Source organism: Mus caroli, chromosome 2 (genome assembly GCF_900094665.2).
Source record: "Mus caroli chromosome 2, CAROLI_EIJ_v1.1, whole genome shotgun sequence".
Lineage (NCBI taxonomy): Eukaryota > Metazoa > Chordata > Mammalia > Rodentia > Muridae > Mus > Mus caroli.
Genome location: NC_034571.1, coordinates 39,211,828 through 39,229,408, shown reverse-complemented (window position 1 = coordinate 39,229,408; position 17,581 = coordinate 39,211,828). Strand labels below are relative to the sequence as shown.

At 36.5% G+C, this 17,581-nt stretch overlaps 1 protein-coding gene across 1 annotated transcript in view; it reads right to left on the bottom strand.

Annotated features, from left to right (window-relative positions):
• Positions 1–17,581, bottom strand: part of Kynu (kynureninase) — a 128,501-nt gene that overhangs the window by 64,403 nt on the left and 46,517 nt on the right. Inside the window, exons 5-9 of the mRNA XM_029484813.1 lie at positions 16,418–16,499; positions 15,941–16,044; positions 14,769–14,840; positions 13,261–13,335; positions 11,316–11,462 (exon numbers count right to left, since the gene is read on the bottom strand). Of these exons, the coding sequence (XP_029340673.1) occupies positions 11,316–11,462; positions 13,261–13,335; positions 14,769–14,840; positions 15,941–16,044; positions 16,418–16,499 (480 nt within the window). The remainder of the gene's footprint in view (positions 1–11,315; positions 11,463–13,260; positions 13,336–14,768; positions 14,841–15,940; positions 16,045–16,417; positions 16,500–17,581) is intronic.

The following is a 17,581-nucleotide window of genomic DNA, read 5'->3' as shown; positions in this document are numbered from 1 at the left end:
TACTTTTATTAACAAGATTCAAGCCTTGGCTGGGCAGCTATTCTAATCTGACTAGGCTGACAATACACAGACAAGTGATCTGTGACTTGCAATCTGCTCTTGCACTGGTTTCTTCTGGTCCATGTATTTTGTCATAGCTCCTCTCTCACCACAATCTCATGGCAATTCCTACTGGTACCCCTGCATGGTCTCTTATGCCTCGTTCTCCTCCTGGTACTTCGCTCTCCCCTATCATCTCTCTGGGATCTCCTGACTGACATTGGAATTTGCACCCAATTCTCTTCTTCCCACTTAATTGGCTGATTAGTTTTGTATTAACCAATCAGAAGGTGATGGGGAAAGATGTTTACAAAACACTGATACAGGTGATGCTTTAAAAAAAAGAACAAAGTCCAGCATGTACTCAACTCCCTGTTGGTACAAAAATCAGCAATTGAATAACACAAAGTCAACCTTTACTCAGTGCACAAAATCATCTCTCAAGAGTCATCTCTTTATTCTTATTGCTAAAAGGCTAACACTGAGTTTTTGTGATATGTCAGTGATAAAGCCTTTAGGTAGCATGAGACCATGAATTCAATTCATAGCATATGTTGTGCATGGCAAACCTAGAAGTGAAAATGAATGGAAAGGAGAGAAGGGATATCTTTCTAGTAATATTTAGTGGTTTAATGTGTCTAGTTTGAAGGAATAAGGCAAACAAATGATCCTTAGAGAGTAAGACCAATGGACTCAGGAGACAGGAAAAACAAATTAACTCAGAGGCTCTGCAGCATGCCATAATTTTTCAGGTGGAAACTTCTCTCACAATTTATGTCACTTTTACTCCCTAATTAATGATCTCCCCAACCTTCTTCAGTGGTGAGCATAGAATTCTAGGACACATGCATTTAAGACTCGAACTCTACAACTGGCTATCCTTTTTTGAGCTCCTTTATTTATTTAATCTCATATGTACAAAAGCAAGAAAATAGACTCAGTGGCACCATCTTCTTGCCCTATCTTAGGCCTATCTGACAAAGATCCTACAAATGAAAAATGAGCTTAAGCTTTTTAATTTATTTATTTCAGTTGGCTTAAGTGAGAAAATAGCTGAAGGTAATTTTTTATGTTTAATTTAGTTCATTTAATTTTTAATGACCTAATGGAATATCTTGATTTTGAAAAGAATCTCAAAATTAATGTAAGCATGCAGACCACAATTTTAGGATAGCTAGACACTATTTGCCATTTTCCTGAAAATAATTATACTTAAAATTCTGTTCCTCATGCAATACTGTGATCCATCAACTTGCCTGACCAACACTTTTGTTGACTGCACACACATATCTATTGCCAGATCTAGCATGTACTTAAAATAAATCACTTTATGGAAAGCACAGTCTGCAGCTTATGAATTTTGCGGAGTTAGTCATTGATACTCTACTGATGTAAGCCTTCTATACTTGAAAGAATTGTAAAGCAGAACAAAAGGAATCCAATGATATATTTCTCATACATTCCTCCAGACACAGTGATACAAAAACTTTCACGATGAAGGTCAAGAATTTCACATACAGGATCTCTAAAACAATGATCTTAACATTTGACACAGTTCATCATGTTGTCGTGACTTCACAACTATCGTATTCTTTTCATTGCTACTTCATAACTGTAATTTTGCTGCTGTTGTGAATCATAATGTAAATAACTATGCTTTTTGATGATCCTCAAAGGATCTAACAACCCACAGATTGAGAACCACTGCCCTAAAGTCAAGAAAGTAACGTATAACTTGGACCTGGGAGAAATATTTCACTTTCCTCTTGTAAGAATACAGTAGAAATGCATACTATGATGAGCTGAGGCTTAAATTCAGCACCAAGGACAGCGCAGAATATGTCACTGAGAAGGTCTAAGGTTAGCGTTTCAATGCACAAATGATGATCCAAACTTTCAGTTTTTTCCTGAGATATTTGCAAATAGTAAATTTTATTTAAAATATCATGGCTTGTAATTGTTGATAGGTAATTATGCATTTACTAATAGAATAAAAGCAACAAGGAGAATCTCTAGAGCAGGCTTTTGCCTGTTGATCAGGTAGGGTTCAAACCAGGGAATAAAAACAAAGGACATTTAACTGTAAAGATTCTGTCACAGGTGGGAAAAAGACTTTTAATTTTTTCTTTACTTAGTAATGACATCTCTATCTGCAGAAATGCCCACCTTGACGAGAAATCAAGAAATATCCTCCCAGAAGATAATTTTGGGGTGATTGCCGTACAAATCATAGTAATAAAATCCCCAACCAACTTTTCTTTCTTTTCTGTTTTTAATTATACACTAAATATGATGATAGTGTATTAAAAATCTATACATAATCCTTGAAGAGACCTCTTCTAAATTTCTTCCATCATAGCCAGTTTTTTAAACTGCCTCTGATTATGAATGCTTTCATTTCCAAGACACCTGCTGAGGCAGGAAGGTGACAGACCTTAGGTCAGATAACTGCAAATTAGAACCCTGTCTTAAAAATACCAGAGAAGATTCTGGAGAGATAGTTCAGTGGAGTTCAGTGGTTAAGAGCACTTGCTACTCTTGCTTGGTTCTATCTGCCTACATGGGGACCCATAAACATCTGAAAGAACAGTGGCAGAAGATACTAGACACACATCTGGTTTACATGCCTATGTGCAGGAAAAGTGCTGCACGCATTAAAAATAAAAACAAAGAGAAGTAGACAAATAGAATAAGATTTGTTATAGATAATTTAATGGTTTTTTTTTGGTCACCATCTTCCACCTTCCCTTATGAATATGGTTTGTGAGTAAATGAGCATTCTGCAACTCAACTGACTTTTAACCTGACAGTCCTAAACGTGTCTATTTTAACAACTCATCTGGAAAAATAACTGGAAAGAGAAAATGACATGCATGACTTCTGTATCTGTGTGTATGTGTGTGTGTGTGTGTGTGCTGGATACTCATAGAATTCCATGGGTTTTCATTATTATAATAGCAAATAAGTTAAAATGGATATATATACATGGGTGTCTACATTTTATGTTGGAATTTTTAATTTTTTAGTTATAACAAAGACAAGCCAGTCTTTCTTGATTAGTAAAGAGGGAAGAAAAATATAACATTAGATGAACAACTCTGAGTCCTAGACAACTAATTATATAATTTGTATCATCTAAAACAAAAAAAGGAAACATAAAATCCTCTGACTGTAACATCTCCTTCAGATGGTCCAGGAGTTACCAGGTAAATGCCGTTTGATACCAGAAAAGTGCTTCTCCCTGGTGCCTTCAATAAGAATGGACACACTATCACAAATCCTGACTGACAACTAGGAGGCTTGCTTTTCCCAGACCTATAATCCTAAAACAACATCTGGAGTCTAAAATACTCTTCCACTGGGAATTAATTACTTTTATCTTATATAGTCCTCTCAATCAAGTCTTAAATAAAACAGCTGACAAAGATTTCATAGAAACGGCTCTATAACTTTAGATTCCTGGGTAGTGATCTTCACCAATTTATTTTGACTTAGTGATTTCTGGATCTCAAATGGGCAGAATTATGAGTATGGATAATTTTCTTCGTGTAGCACAAAAATCTTCTGCCATTCCAAAGACAAGAGTTAATAAGATAGTCTGTTTAAATTTTACTTTTGTTTTACTTCTCTCCCTTAAAAAGAGAAGACTGGTATTCTTCTAGCAATCCTTGTAAGTGTAACTTAAACATTTTTAATTATCTTAATCACGCATATACACACCTACATGTATATGTATGCATATGTATATGCATATAAATACACATTTTCAATTTGCTTTTCCTTGACTTCCCTTGATTAATTCAAGTCTAGATAATATGTCAGGAATTCAGTGTAAAAACAATTTTCAGTGATTATTTAAAAACCCATTTTTACTATAACAGACGGAAAGAAGAGAGGGATGATTACACAATAGATCAAAAAATACTCTGAAGTGCATCACAATGATAGTCTTCATGTTTTTGCGAAGATAATAATGTACTATTTCATTGTGTCCACTTTTATTCCATTCCAGTCTATTTTCACCCTGGCAGGTTGGACATTTCTTTCAAAAATTAAAATAGATCTGCCTTCTTAAATAGCCAAAGCCTTGCAGTGGCTTCCGTGGGTCTCCGCGGAGTTGCTATGGCTTGTAAGAGGCTGCTTCTGACTCTGCCTTCTTCGTGGACTGTCTTATTTTTTTCTTTTCTAAAGTTCTAAAATTAAATTATACTGAACCAATTCTTCCTTGCAAACCTATTAATACTTTACACTTCTGAGAATAGGCCTTACTATATATCCAGCCCTGACAGAAAAGGTCACAGCTAGAAAATATCTGCTCATGTTGAGAGAACCGGCTTTGTTTCATCTTCTCAAAGAAGGTCACCCCAGCACACCGTGCTGTGTTAAGTGTTCCTTGTTTAAATTTTATTATTACAATACCCCATTAAAATATTTACTGATGAGTAAAAGGTATAAATATGTGCCACTCTACTACAGAGAATACCATGGCAAAATTCTAAGATCCTCTCAAGTAAACTATAACTTAAATTTTCTAGTAAAAGTGGGTAATAATAATAATAAAAATAATAAAATCATAATTTTAAATGCTTGTATAACAGGTTAATTCTTTCCTATAAGCATTCTTTTCATCATCAGTCAGATGTGCACATATCTGGCCTGAGGCAGGAGGACCATTAATATTGTCAAACTGGGTTACAAAAAGCCGTTCACGCACATCTTTCAAATTTGTTATTTATATGTATATACATGTAATATAATATAAAAAGTATGTGTGTTTGCATATTTAGAAATAACTATCTCATTTAATGGACATCTCAATATTATAAAATGCAATATTATAAAAATATATCTAATATTCTGAGAGACAGGAGCTTCTGTCTAACCTCACAACCAGAGTTAATAATACACTTTGAGGTCACATAAGAATTAAGACTGCCATCCTACTACGTATTTACTCTGTTTTTTTAACTCACTGTTAAGAGAAAATTTAATAACAATCCTCATTTGCCTGGGATTTCCCAAGTAGCCAACATTTATACTCCTAACTAATACACCGGTGTAATCACAAGTTAGGTGTTCTTCCATGCTCCCTACTCAAAATTAATGCATATATGTTTATATGTGTGTTATGATAACCATTTGCTGAAAATAAACAAAAAAAAATTAAAATTATCCACCACAAATATTGTAAGATAAGCAGTATACAGATACTGCTTTTAAGACAATGATATTTGCAATACTGTTCATTGTCTGGGTGAGTTGGGGTGAGCTGGAGTCAGTGACTTAATTCTTTGTAAAAACTCTGTTAAAGATTTCTTTAAAGTTTCTCATTTTCTCCCCCATGTGATGCTTTCTGTGGTGTTAAATGAAAGAGAGAAAAATCCTTTGTTAAGTACAGACACATTCTGACATACAGACTGATATACGGACACATTCACAAGACAGAGTTTCCAAAGGGCATAGATTCAGACTGGATAGAAGACACAGGGAGAACGGATAGAGAATTCAAATCTGGGATCTCGCTTGGTTAAATGACTCAAGGGAAAAAGCTTTGATTTTTGTCCCTTAATGTGACACCTGTGCATTATTTGAGATAGTTTATTATTAATGCATTTAAACTGACTTCAAGTCTTGATGCTGGACACAAGCATTATTGGTATGACACAGTAACTGTTCCTGGGAGTCGATGCCAACCATTGTAGCCAAGGTTTTGGTCGAAATCTTAGTCAATCATTTATCAGTGAACTCACAGAAGGTAAAGCTTTTCAAAGAAAAATTTGGATTTATGCTGAAGATAAAGGAATAGTTCTGGTGACCATCTATATGTGGATGTTGCTTTGGTGTTATTGAATTTTTACAAATTGATTTTACCAGTTAGATATTTATCAGGTTTCTGTATTTTTTCCTTATCATTCAGTATTCAGAATTAAGTGTGTGTGTGTGTGTGCGCGCGTGTGCGTGCATGCGCGCGCATGTGTTGCACAGATCTATGCGCATATACAGTGGTCAGAGGAACATGTCAAGGGTCATACTCAATGATGTCCACCTTATTTCTGAGAGACACTGTTGCTCACTGAACCTGAGTTTGTCATTTTCTTATGAACTATGATGGGTGGTTAGCAAGCCCCAGAAATCCTTCTGTCTCTTCCTCCTTATGTCGATTGAGTGACAGAAACACCTGTGGCTGTGACCAGCATTTTCACATTGGGGCTGGGGATTTGAACTCAGATTCTCAGCTTACTCAACTAGTGTTGTTGTGCAGTGAGCCATCTCTTCAGCCTGCCTTGTCTTCTCCTCTCTCCCCATGTCTCTCTATTTGTCTTCCCTGAGATTCTGTGTTGGTTTGAAGAAATGGGGTCTTCTTGTGTTGCCCAGGATGGCCCTAAGTTGCTGGACTCAGATGATTCTTCTGCTCCAGACCCTTAAATGTATGTACCACCATGAATGACTGAGAATTAATTCAACTTTATTAACTCTGATTGGACTATAATTGCTAGTAATACATATTAATAATTGAAAGAGCTTAGGGTTGGGCCTAATGCATAATTCACATGCAAAAATAAAAACTGTTACATAGAAGGAGATGGTTTGCAGAATCTTTTGAATCCACCATCTGCATTTACAAATCAAATACGTGAGCATCCTCATATGTGTGCTACTGCAAAGTGTAAAAGAGATGAGAGACTAGAGCAACACATTTATTCATCTATCTGTTTGGCGCGTCATCATTTGATACTCACTATTTGCCAGAAAACATGTGTAAGACACTTGATGGAGGACAGAAAGCACAAGAAGTTCGAAGTGAGACTTTGGAGAAATAAATTACTCAATAGTACATTAGTCTGTAGTTTAATTCATAAACCTTTAGCCTGAGTCTTCCCCTCATAAGGAGCTACATAATATATTCTGCTTTCATGTAGATGGAAAAGACTTAACACTAGAAGGGAAACATGAGACAGATGAACCTGCCCTATCCTCCATTCTTCCTCCTTGCTGCCTTGAATGGTAGTATGTCTTGGGCAACCATGTTATCACTATGCTTTAGAAAGTCAGAGAACTCCAGATCTCATAGAAAACAGGGGAAAACCTTAAAAAGAAAAGCTTTTTACAAAAGAAAATACCCAAGGAATAAAGCGTGTGTTTGAAAGCAGATCCTGACTGATGAATGATCAGGTTACTGAGTAGCTGAAACCAAAATTATCAGCAGCTCTTGTTGTGTGCATAGGGAAACAGATGCTCTGAAACATACTGCTCGGGGTGTGCACCAAATTTACATAAGTCCATAGGAAAGTGGATCCTGCTCATTATGACTGAATTCACACACAACGTAGGATCCAGGAAGTCTAAGAAACAGATGTACCAGACATGTGATGGAGGCTTACCCTAAGTAATTTGCAATAACAGCCTAAGTAGCATGTATAGTAACAGGCTTCAAATAGAAAAAAGGAGGGAGGCAAGTATCTGCTCTCCCACAAATATAAAGATTGTGCTGTGTTTCCTGTTAATATTGTATGAGAATGGAAATATAAATGAGCAAGACCTACTGAATACAGCATAGGTGAATTAGTCTTAGAATCTGGTAATAAGCCAAGCACAAAATGTCTATCCACACACAAGCTTTCTACTTCTATAAAGAGCCAAAGTGGTCAAAGTGAGTTATATTGGTAAAGTAATGAGAATTTTAGAAATGAAGTTCTAACCTCTAAATATTGATATGTTTCCCACATTCACAAGTTACTAAATAATTCTAATTGTGACCACATTAGAATGGGGGCACCAGATAGCAGGACCCCTATGAATGGGATTAGTTTGCCTATTTGTCTGCATGTGTATCTGTATATGTGTGGGCACACACAGAGACACGTACCAAATATACAAGCATAGCATGCTCAGTTTGTTTAGTGTTCTTTTTATACACACACACACACACACACACACACACACACACACACACACACATATATATATATATGATTTTAGGTTTGACCACCTGGTAAAAGGAACTAGAGAGCTCATCCCCGAGAAAGAATATTTCTCCGGCTCTCTGAATTTTTTAGTTTTCTGTAGTCCTTTGTCTATAGTTAGATCCCCTTGAGATTCCTTCCCTCCATGTTAGCACATCGACTGAAAAGGAGAGAGGAAGTGAGCATGGGGTGCCTAGCCCCAGCTGAGACAAGACAACTCTTATACCCAAGGCACAGGGAACACTGTGTACAAAGGGGCAAAGGACTGTAAGAGCAAGAGGACCAGGAAATCTGCTGGGAGAAAGTGACTCCTTAATATGACCCGGAAGGTACATCCACAATACCTCAGTGATGTGGATGCCTAAGGAGACTAGGAGAACTATGCACTCATATTGAAATTACTTACAAAGTACAACCTAGCTCCTTAAGCCTTCTACTTCTGATTTGTGCTTTTGCTGGCATACATGCAGTTTTTAATACTATACTTTGTGTATCCTCTTTCCTACCATGGGATTTTGAATTTTTTTACTCCAGGGTTTTGCAGTTTGCATTTTATAATCCAGTCATTGGCCTTCACGACTCCATTCCTGTCATGTCCAGCTGCTACTATATTTAATTTCTGGAAACTTCCCTCTCTTTTGCCTCACTTATTCAGTCCTAACAGTGATTGTTTTAAGTTCCCCCCTCCCTTTGAATTGTCAATTTCTTCCTTGATTGACAGCTCTAATTTCCTCCCTGTCTCTTTCTTGAGCTTTAGATTTTCACTGGCGACCCAGGAGAGTTATGTAAGTCTAATTTTAAATTAGCCTAATTTTTCAAATTCAGTTGAGAAGGAGAGCAATTATACAGCAAGAGGGTAAACATTTGTTAAAATAAATTTGATAATGGGTAAACCTAAGTCAACCATACCCCCAGTTTGCTCCCATGAAATCCTTTCATTTAGATTGGAACTGCTCATTTTTCCATTCATTCTTTGGCTGAATGTGCCAGGAGAATTTGGCTCTATAGATATGTTAAATGAGTGACAGCCTAAGGCACACTTAGAGACTGGTTTTAGCTACTTAATCCCTTATCAAGAATTAAATATAGAACCTAGTGAACACATTTATTTTCTAAGATTTTTACATTTTATTTATATTTTGAGTGTCTATGTATTTTGCCTGTGTATATGTGTCTTAGTTAGGGTTTTATTGCTATGAACAGACACCATGACCAAGGCAACTCTTAGAAGGACAACATTTAATAGGGGCTGTCTTGCAGTTTCAGAGGTTCAGTCCATTATCATTAAGGTGGAAACATAGCAGCATCCAGGCAGGCATGGTGCAGGAGGAGCTGAGAGTTCTACATCTTCATCTGAAGCTGCTAGCAGATTACTGACTTCCAGGCAGCTAGGGAGAGGGTCTTAAAGCCCACACCCACAGTGACACACCTACTCTAACAAGGCCACACCTCCTAACAGTGCCACTCCCAGGGCCAAGCGTATACAAACCGTCACAGTATGTATATGTATTTCATGTATGCCTGGTGCTTCGAAGGCTAAAAGAAGACATTGGATCCCTGGGACTGGAGTTACAGATGATTGTAAGCTCCCAGGTGTGTGTTGGAAACCAAGCCTAGGTCCTCTGCAATAGAATCAAGTGCTCTTAAACATGCGATTACCTCTCTATCTCCCTTATTTTAATTTGCAATGGGAAATACAGTCTGTATCTGAGGCATTTCCCATAATCTCATATTCACTGAGGAAAAGTGAGGAGAAGTAGGGAGGGACTGCTCTGTCACAGGTAGCCATTACATACTTTAAACACCACATTCTTTATCCCCTGTGCATGAGGGAGATGCTTGTATGATGAACTAGAACTTTTGAAGCAGAAGCTCAGAGAAGATGAGGAGTCCCCTCCAATAACATGCAGGGGACCATCTAACCCAGCAATGGCCCCAGACTGTATGACTGCCAAGCTCTTGGTTCTTCTTCTCCACCTTTTGTCTCATTTCTAGGAGGGTTAATGAGACATGCTTGCATACTAAGGGAACATGGTTGCTGATTACTTGCAGAACATTTTAAAACACAAGTTTTATTGGCTACCCTTTATTTTGGTGCTTAAGATTTAATATCTAAATTAAGAAGACATTATCTTTATATCTTTTGTAATGCACCACTTTCACAGTTATCCATCAAATCAGCTGGAGTTCCTTGTTGGAAATTCCTAGAGACCACTGAAGACGGTGCTAAATTCCTTTTCATTAGTTCCAGTCATTAGCTTCAATAACTGCATATATTAGCTAGATCTCACATATATAGTAATCCTATAACTTATTAATGTTCAGAGTAAAATTCAATTGTCACCTTTTTTAATGCAAGCCTTGATTGCATAATCAAACAGAACTGCTACTTAGGTTTTTTAAATATAACTTATGGCTATTGAATTCTTCTCCCAGTTGATTTCTTTCTGATAGGCCAAAAAATTTTAAAAGATTAAATCAGTTATTTATATTCTGATATAAAAAGATATGATATCTTAAATCACTTATTTATATACACAGAGATATGATATACAGATAGAGTAGCTTAATGTAGAATTAATAGTATGCAGGGGAGAAACACTTTTGTTATAGGTAGTGTTATAAAGCTATAAAGTTGTTCAGAATTAAATGCCATCCTTAAAGTGACTTGGGTAAAAAGTCACCCTACTGGTAACTCTACATGAGCTGCTAATAGAGCCTATATTTCCCTATCTAGAAATACGTAGCTTTAAATGAAAGCTGGTTCACATTTAGAATGAGTTACAGTACAAAATGTACAGAAGTGGGATTTTTAGAAGTTCTTGCATGTCCTGTAGACCCTTAGTATTTTATCCTCATTCTGCTGTCTGAGAGCCACATCACATATGCAAAATTTGCTTATCCTGGACTCTAGGGACCCACATGAAGATGGCATTTTTAGGAATGAGGTAGGATCACTGATGTCATGTAAACAAGCAATGAACGACACCAATCATAGCAATAGTAATAATAATCTCTTAAACTTGAAGACTTGGCCAGGTGGTGATGGCACACATCTTTAAACCCAGAACTTGGGAGGTAGAGGCAGGCCTGGTCTACAGAAAAAGTTCCAGGATAGCCAAGGGTATACAGAGAAGCCCTATCTGGAAAAACAAACAAACAAACAAACAAACAAACAAACAAACAAACAAACAAACAGTGTTTTGTTATTTTTAAAGAAAATAAATCCTGCAATACTTTAAAGTACACATAAAGTGCATGCTTGAGCGGAGTGCTTTCTGGGTAAGTACCAAGGAGAGAAGAGTAGTCTACCTTTGTGTGTCCAGCTTTTGTGATGGCAGGAATGTTGAACAGCTGTCCAGTATAAAAGTGCAGCCCACTGAACAGGATCACGGCAATCGAGTCTCCTTCCTCCTCGATTACTTCCAGTATGTCCTCCATCCTTAAGGTCTCTTCCCCCTAAATCAAGTTCAGTGCAAGTTACACAGCATGACCATAATAAACGTGTCACTCCATTTCCACAAATGTCTTCCTACATACGGCAAAGAGAGGGAATCATGCTTCCCCCTACCAATGTTCCTCGGAAAGCTGGCAAACGAGCAGCAATGGGAAGCATTGTGTTATTAGGAAATAGAAAGTAAAATGTCAGAGAAGTTTCATTTATGTGCCAGTCTGCACAAACCTACTTGCTTCTTTCTAATTAAGTATTCAATTAATCCTTACTATTCAGAAACTTTTCAATGATTTTCCCCATTATCTTTAGCCAACCAAAAAAAAGCAAGAAATCCATGACATATCTTACAGCAGAGCTGGAGATTCATATTGCACGTATCAAGTGAGTGGTACTTTTTCCAATGAGAACTCACTTATGCATTTTTCAACTGGGTTTTGTCAAAGTGATGTTTTAATTAGTTTAAAATTTAATTTTTCCAAGTCGACGTAAAGATAAAGAAAATGTGAAGAAAACTAGTCAAAATCAAGTATCAAAACAAAGTCTAAACTCCCCACCCATAACTATCAATTGAAAATTGTCAATGAAGTGAGACTTGGTCTTGAAAATGTAACAGTTGTAAGAGATCCATCAAGTGGGGGCACGACTGCTTATGGGAGAACAGGTCCAATGTACTTACAACTTCCCACAAGTTTTCTCATGTAGTAAATATGACATAAATTTTGGACCAGTACATGCTTAATTGCCTTAATATCACTTAGAAAATTTCTTAAAACAATCTTATTTAAGTTTTCAAATTTCATTCTATTGGCCAAAGTCTATGTTAGAGGACTTGTATGAATGTGTGTGTGTGTGTGTGTGAGCGCAGCTTCTATTGGAAGAGTCCTGGAGCTTATTTACCAAATGGAAATATTGATGTTGAAATCTGTTTTATTAGAAATACACTTTTTATACATATAAGGAAAAGAACTTAGTAATTATACGAAAAATTCTACTTAGGGAACTGGCAAATTAAACCTTTTTTAAAACTCTAATATAGTTTGACAGCTACAACTTAAAAATCAGACTAATGAGAGTATCACAGAAACTAACCATAATTCATTTATCTAAAGAATCACCATGAATCAAAGAAGATATAAGGTTTTGGTAAGACAGAGTCCTCCTCATGTTGGCGTGAAGCTGTTTAGTAATGTAAAAGACTGTTTAGACAGACCCAGAGGATAAACTGCTGGGCATCAGGAACACCGAGTCTTGTGAACTAGGCATTTATATCGCACATGTGAAAAGTGCCACTTATAGATGATGTGCAAATCTTTTACCATGAATCCGACGTGTTGGTTACTAAGCACACTGGAATCCCAGATTCTCCAACTTATTGAGTTTAGAAAACTTTATTTTAAATACAAGAAAATCCTTGATACTTTGCAAAAGAACATGAAAAAGATAGTGTCTATAAATTCCACCATAGTCAAATAGTCTTTAATTTGATTTTAATGGGAGCCATCAACTCATACATTGGAAATTTAAAGTGGTACACTCAACTTGCCCTTATTTTTTCACCTGCTAGACCACTATGGACTCCTTTGTTATAAAAAGAAAAGCTCCACACTGTGTGTTTAGTTCTTGAAATGAAAATAAATATACTTCCCATTCATTCTTTACTTAAACAAAAGGATCTAACAGTAACAATGCATAGATCTCTTGTGCATTCTTGTTACATCAGAGCCATGAAGATAATATACTTTTGAGGGACATAAGTGAACATAAAATGGAAGTCTAATGAGCATTTCTTTCTTTCGCAGATACCTCTCGTGGCTTTAACATCCGCATACTTTTCTCAACATCAAGTCCGTGAAGTTGAATCTGTGACTCAATAGCATACTGAAACAGAAAGAAAATCTATTCGTTAAATTAAGCCCAAAACAGAGCAGTGCATTAAAGAGTCTCCTCTAAAAATAAGTGAAAAATAACACTGAAACCACTGCAGTATATAAAACCACATGTCAGAAGTAGGATGAATGGCTACCTCACAGACGTCCTCCTTAATGTGAATCAGGGTACTTGTTGAAGTACCACGTATTAAAGGTGATCAGAAGTGCAGAATAGCTTTTAGAGCTAAGATAAGCTTTACAATAAAATTCACCCTGTGTAAGACACAATGGGGGCTTGTCAAACAACCAAAGAGAGGAGTGTGTTGGGCTTGAGTCATAGTACAAAACCAGTTCACCATAGGAAGATTTAGACAGCAAAAACAGATCACATTGAAAATTCCATACAAAAGATCCAGTACTAAGAGCAGCTGGAGCTTTCTTCAAGATAGCAAGGACTTCATCTTATTTTTAGCAAAAATAATCATGAGTTGCCTTAATTGAATTACATGCTTTAAAATTACAGGATGTAGTATAGAATGATCAAAAAGGAAAGTGTCAGGTTTCTTTAAAATGAAACAAAGGCTTCATCTGTTTACAGATCTGGAAGAATTATTCTTGTTATTTGAGTGAACCACAAGAAATCTTTTAATCTTTACTGTGTATAGGGGTTTATGTATGGGCACATTTTATTATATGTGTTCACATGTTCATATAGAAGCCATTGGTCAATGTCAAGTTTCTTTGCTGATCATTCTATACATCATTTTTGAGCCAGCATCTCTCAATGAAACTGGAACTTACAATCAGGATAGACAGACTGCCCAGTAAGCTGCAAAGCATTCTCCTGCCTCTCTTGTCTCCTGTGCTGGACAGCAAGCCCACAAAGCCACCATCAGCTTTCTTTGTGAGTGGTAGCTATTACAGGTCCTTATGTCTATGCATCAAGCTATTTACACACTGGGCCTTCTCCCTGCATCCCCATTATATAATTGTTAATGTTTTTTCATAAAAGGGAATCAATAAGTATTTTTAGCGTACTATGACAAAGAGGTATAGTTACAAATTTAGATGACAATTTAATGTTGCTAAAGGGTTAAGCAGTAGAGAGTGTATTGATTTGATTTCAAAAAGTAAAACAGCAACAGGAATTAATAAAACATTTATAGCCGCTCTTGATTTAGGCAACGATTTGCTCAATATTTTTAAAAAGACTAATAAATCAATGTCCCCATTCAGCCCTTTCCTCATGAACACATGTTTTACTTGAACAAAAGAAATAAATCTACTATCTAGAAAAAAAACTTAAATCAAAAGCACTTGACAGATCTTTTTTTAGTAAGCTTACTTGGAAATGACTAGCGAATAAACATTCAAGTCAGAGAAAGGATCTAGCCCTCTAGGAAGAGTAGAAAAAACATAAATATCATTTGAAGAAATCCTTACATGATCAGAAGGGAAGGCTTTGGCTTCTAGAAGAATTTTGTGCCGCTTTGGTGTAGGCTTAAAGAATGATAACTACAAGGAAGCAGAGTTATTGCGAAGCATCAGTGCACAAGTTACCCGTTTAGTCCTTTATGGCACTCGTTCATGTTATGAGCTCAAACGTTTGAAGACATTCATTAATTAACCATCTCAGATATCTCACAGGGCTACCTTTTCAATTAGCCTCATTTCCAGTGAGTTATAAAGAGGGTGGAGATATTGGCTCATTACATTTATCAATGGAAAACAAACTCAGAGGAAACTGGGAGGCAGATAAAACCAAATTCCAAAGCTTTATCTAAATGCTAATTGAAAATTTATCTTCTTAAGCATTTAAAAGTAATTTCTCTAGAGTGGGACTGAAATAGCTTGTTCTATCCATGTCTTATTTACATATCTTACATTGCCAATTTGGTTCTCTTTATCACCTGTCCCTCCTCGGGTTGTTTGCTTTCTGGCATTTTGGTTTAGGTCCAGGTAAATGCTCCTTGGCCCTGTCCTGAAACCCCTATCCATTTTAGAGGCACCAGCCAGAAGTAGACTACTTAGGCACTGGCCATTTCATTTCTCCAGGCAGTCCCTGGACGATAAGCTTGGCCCTGATTGTAACACAAATGACAACACCTGTCAACAGGGTGCTGCTCATCATTGGCCATGGTGCTAAATTAATTTTCACATATCCCCTTATTGAGTTCTGTACACCTATAAGGAAGATGCTGTCCTCCTTGTTACAAAGGTTAAAAACTAATTATCAGAGACACTAAAGAACTTAGTTGGGAGTCGAAACTAAGGATACGTGAACTTTTAGACATAATTCGAAAACATACTCCTGAGTGTTTTCATCAGACTGCTACATTTACTTAGTCTACCCCTCCCACCCCCACACACACACCCTCGGGTATGAGTAGACCTCACAGGTACTTAACCAGTGCCATTTTTCCATGGAAGAGGCAAATCTTCCATGTTTAAGAAGGAACCAGGAAATCATGGTCTAGCATTTCTTGGTGAAAAATAAATAATCGCACATGTGATCTTTGAATAAGTAACCCACCAGAGGCTTATGAATTTGAGGAAGAAACATAGAGATTATGCAAACAAGAGAACTCAAAACACAGATGGGAAAGAAACCTTACCAGCAGGAGATGTAAATTAACAGTCAAAGCATTCATTAGAGCTATTTCTTTCTCATGGGCTCCTGTAAAATAATCATAAAAAAAAAAATCATACTTGAGGTTTTCTTAGTGGTTGGAATGTAGTTAGAAAGCAAGGGTAGAGCTTTACTCAATCATGTCAATGGTTTTAGAGATAAGGGCATTTTGATGTGTCATTATGAATAATGGAGGTGTCCCTACCTGACCAATTTACCAAATTATACCTGAACTTACATACATGTCGACAAAGATAAAGAATTATATTCTACTTTTTATGTTTTGAATAACAAAGCCAAGATAGTAATCATTTCCATGACCTGCACACTCTGACCAATTTATCCTATTATCAGTTTACAAAATCCTTAAAGAGTACTTTGAATGTGTGTATATCTTTAAAATGAAATCAGGACTAATCATACCTTTAAAGTTGGCTCTTTCCAACATCAAGTTAAAGTTTACCTGTAGTAACAGAAGTCAGATCTGCCAAACATATTTCACTGTTATCACAGTGAGATTGGTCATAGTTGTCAGGACAAAAGAGCTGCATGGCAAAATACCAGAGCTTAAATAACTTTATGATTTACTCTTACGCAAAAAGAAAAGGACAATATAAGTGTGTGCTGTCTGATGAAAACACATGCAGAATTCACTGTTGGACCTAATGGCTAGTGTTTGGGAATGGGGATTAGGTGAGAGACAGAGCCTACCCTTGTGACTTGGCCACTCAGAGCTCTCCCACCTTCTGTGTGTGGCTCAACTTTCCAGAAGTTTCTTTAAAAAACTAACAAACAAACAAATCTAGAACTATTTTTGTCACCAACACTTTGGAAAATATCTATCACAAAGTTCATAAAGCTGTTAGAGAAAATATATAATGTTCAGGAACATACAGTGGTCTTACATTGTTTACTCAGACGCCTGTCTGTGAGTTCCCTTTAGAAACATAGAAGTCAATGGAATAATAAGTATGATAAATTCCAGGGTAAGTTTGTTTGGAGTGAGGCCATTGGAAATGACTGTTTAACTGATGAATTCATATACTAACGTAGCCATTCAAGGAGAAGCCTGTATTTTCCTTTGGTCAAAGGTACCTTGTTTAGCTAAATGGATTTCTTTATTTGTTGTACAATTCGTGAAGAAGTGGTGGGTGTTAAAAGACATCCCAGGTCATTTTAAAGGGGAGCAGGCCTGAAATCAAGGGGTCCGAATAAAATCTCTTTCTACATCTCTAGACATAGTAAATGCACATAATAAGCTTACATCACATGGAATAAATGACACATACCTTCTCCTATACAAAAAAAATACCTTGAAAATATGGAATTAAAATGAATGTTATCAATATTATTCTAGTTGTCTCTCTGCACTGCAGCATGTTTTTTTACTGATCCTTCTGAAATAAAACTCTGTCCTATGGTACCTTGATTATATGATTGATTCATTGTTATTTTCCTATATTTATGGTGAAAACCACTTATTAAGAAGTTTCAATGCAGAAAGTAAAAGAACAGAAAGAACGAAAAGAGTATGGTAAGAATTGGGAACAAAACACCCAGGGAAGGAGTTACAGAGACAAAGTTCATAGCTGTGATGAAAGGATGGACCATTTAGAGACTGCCGTAT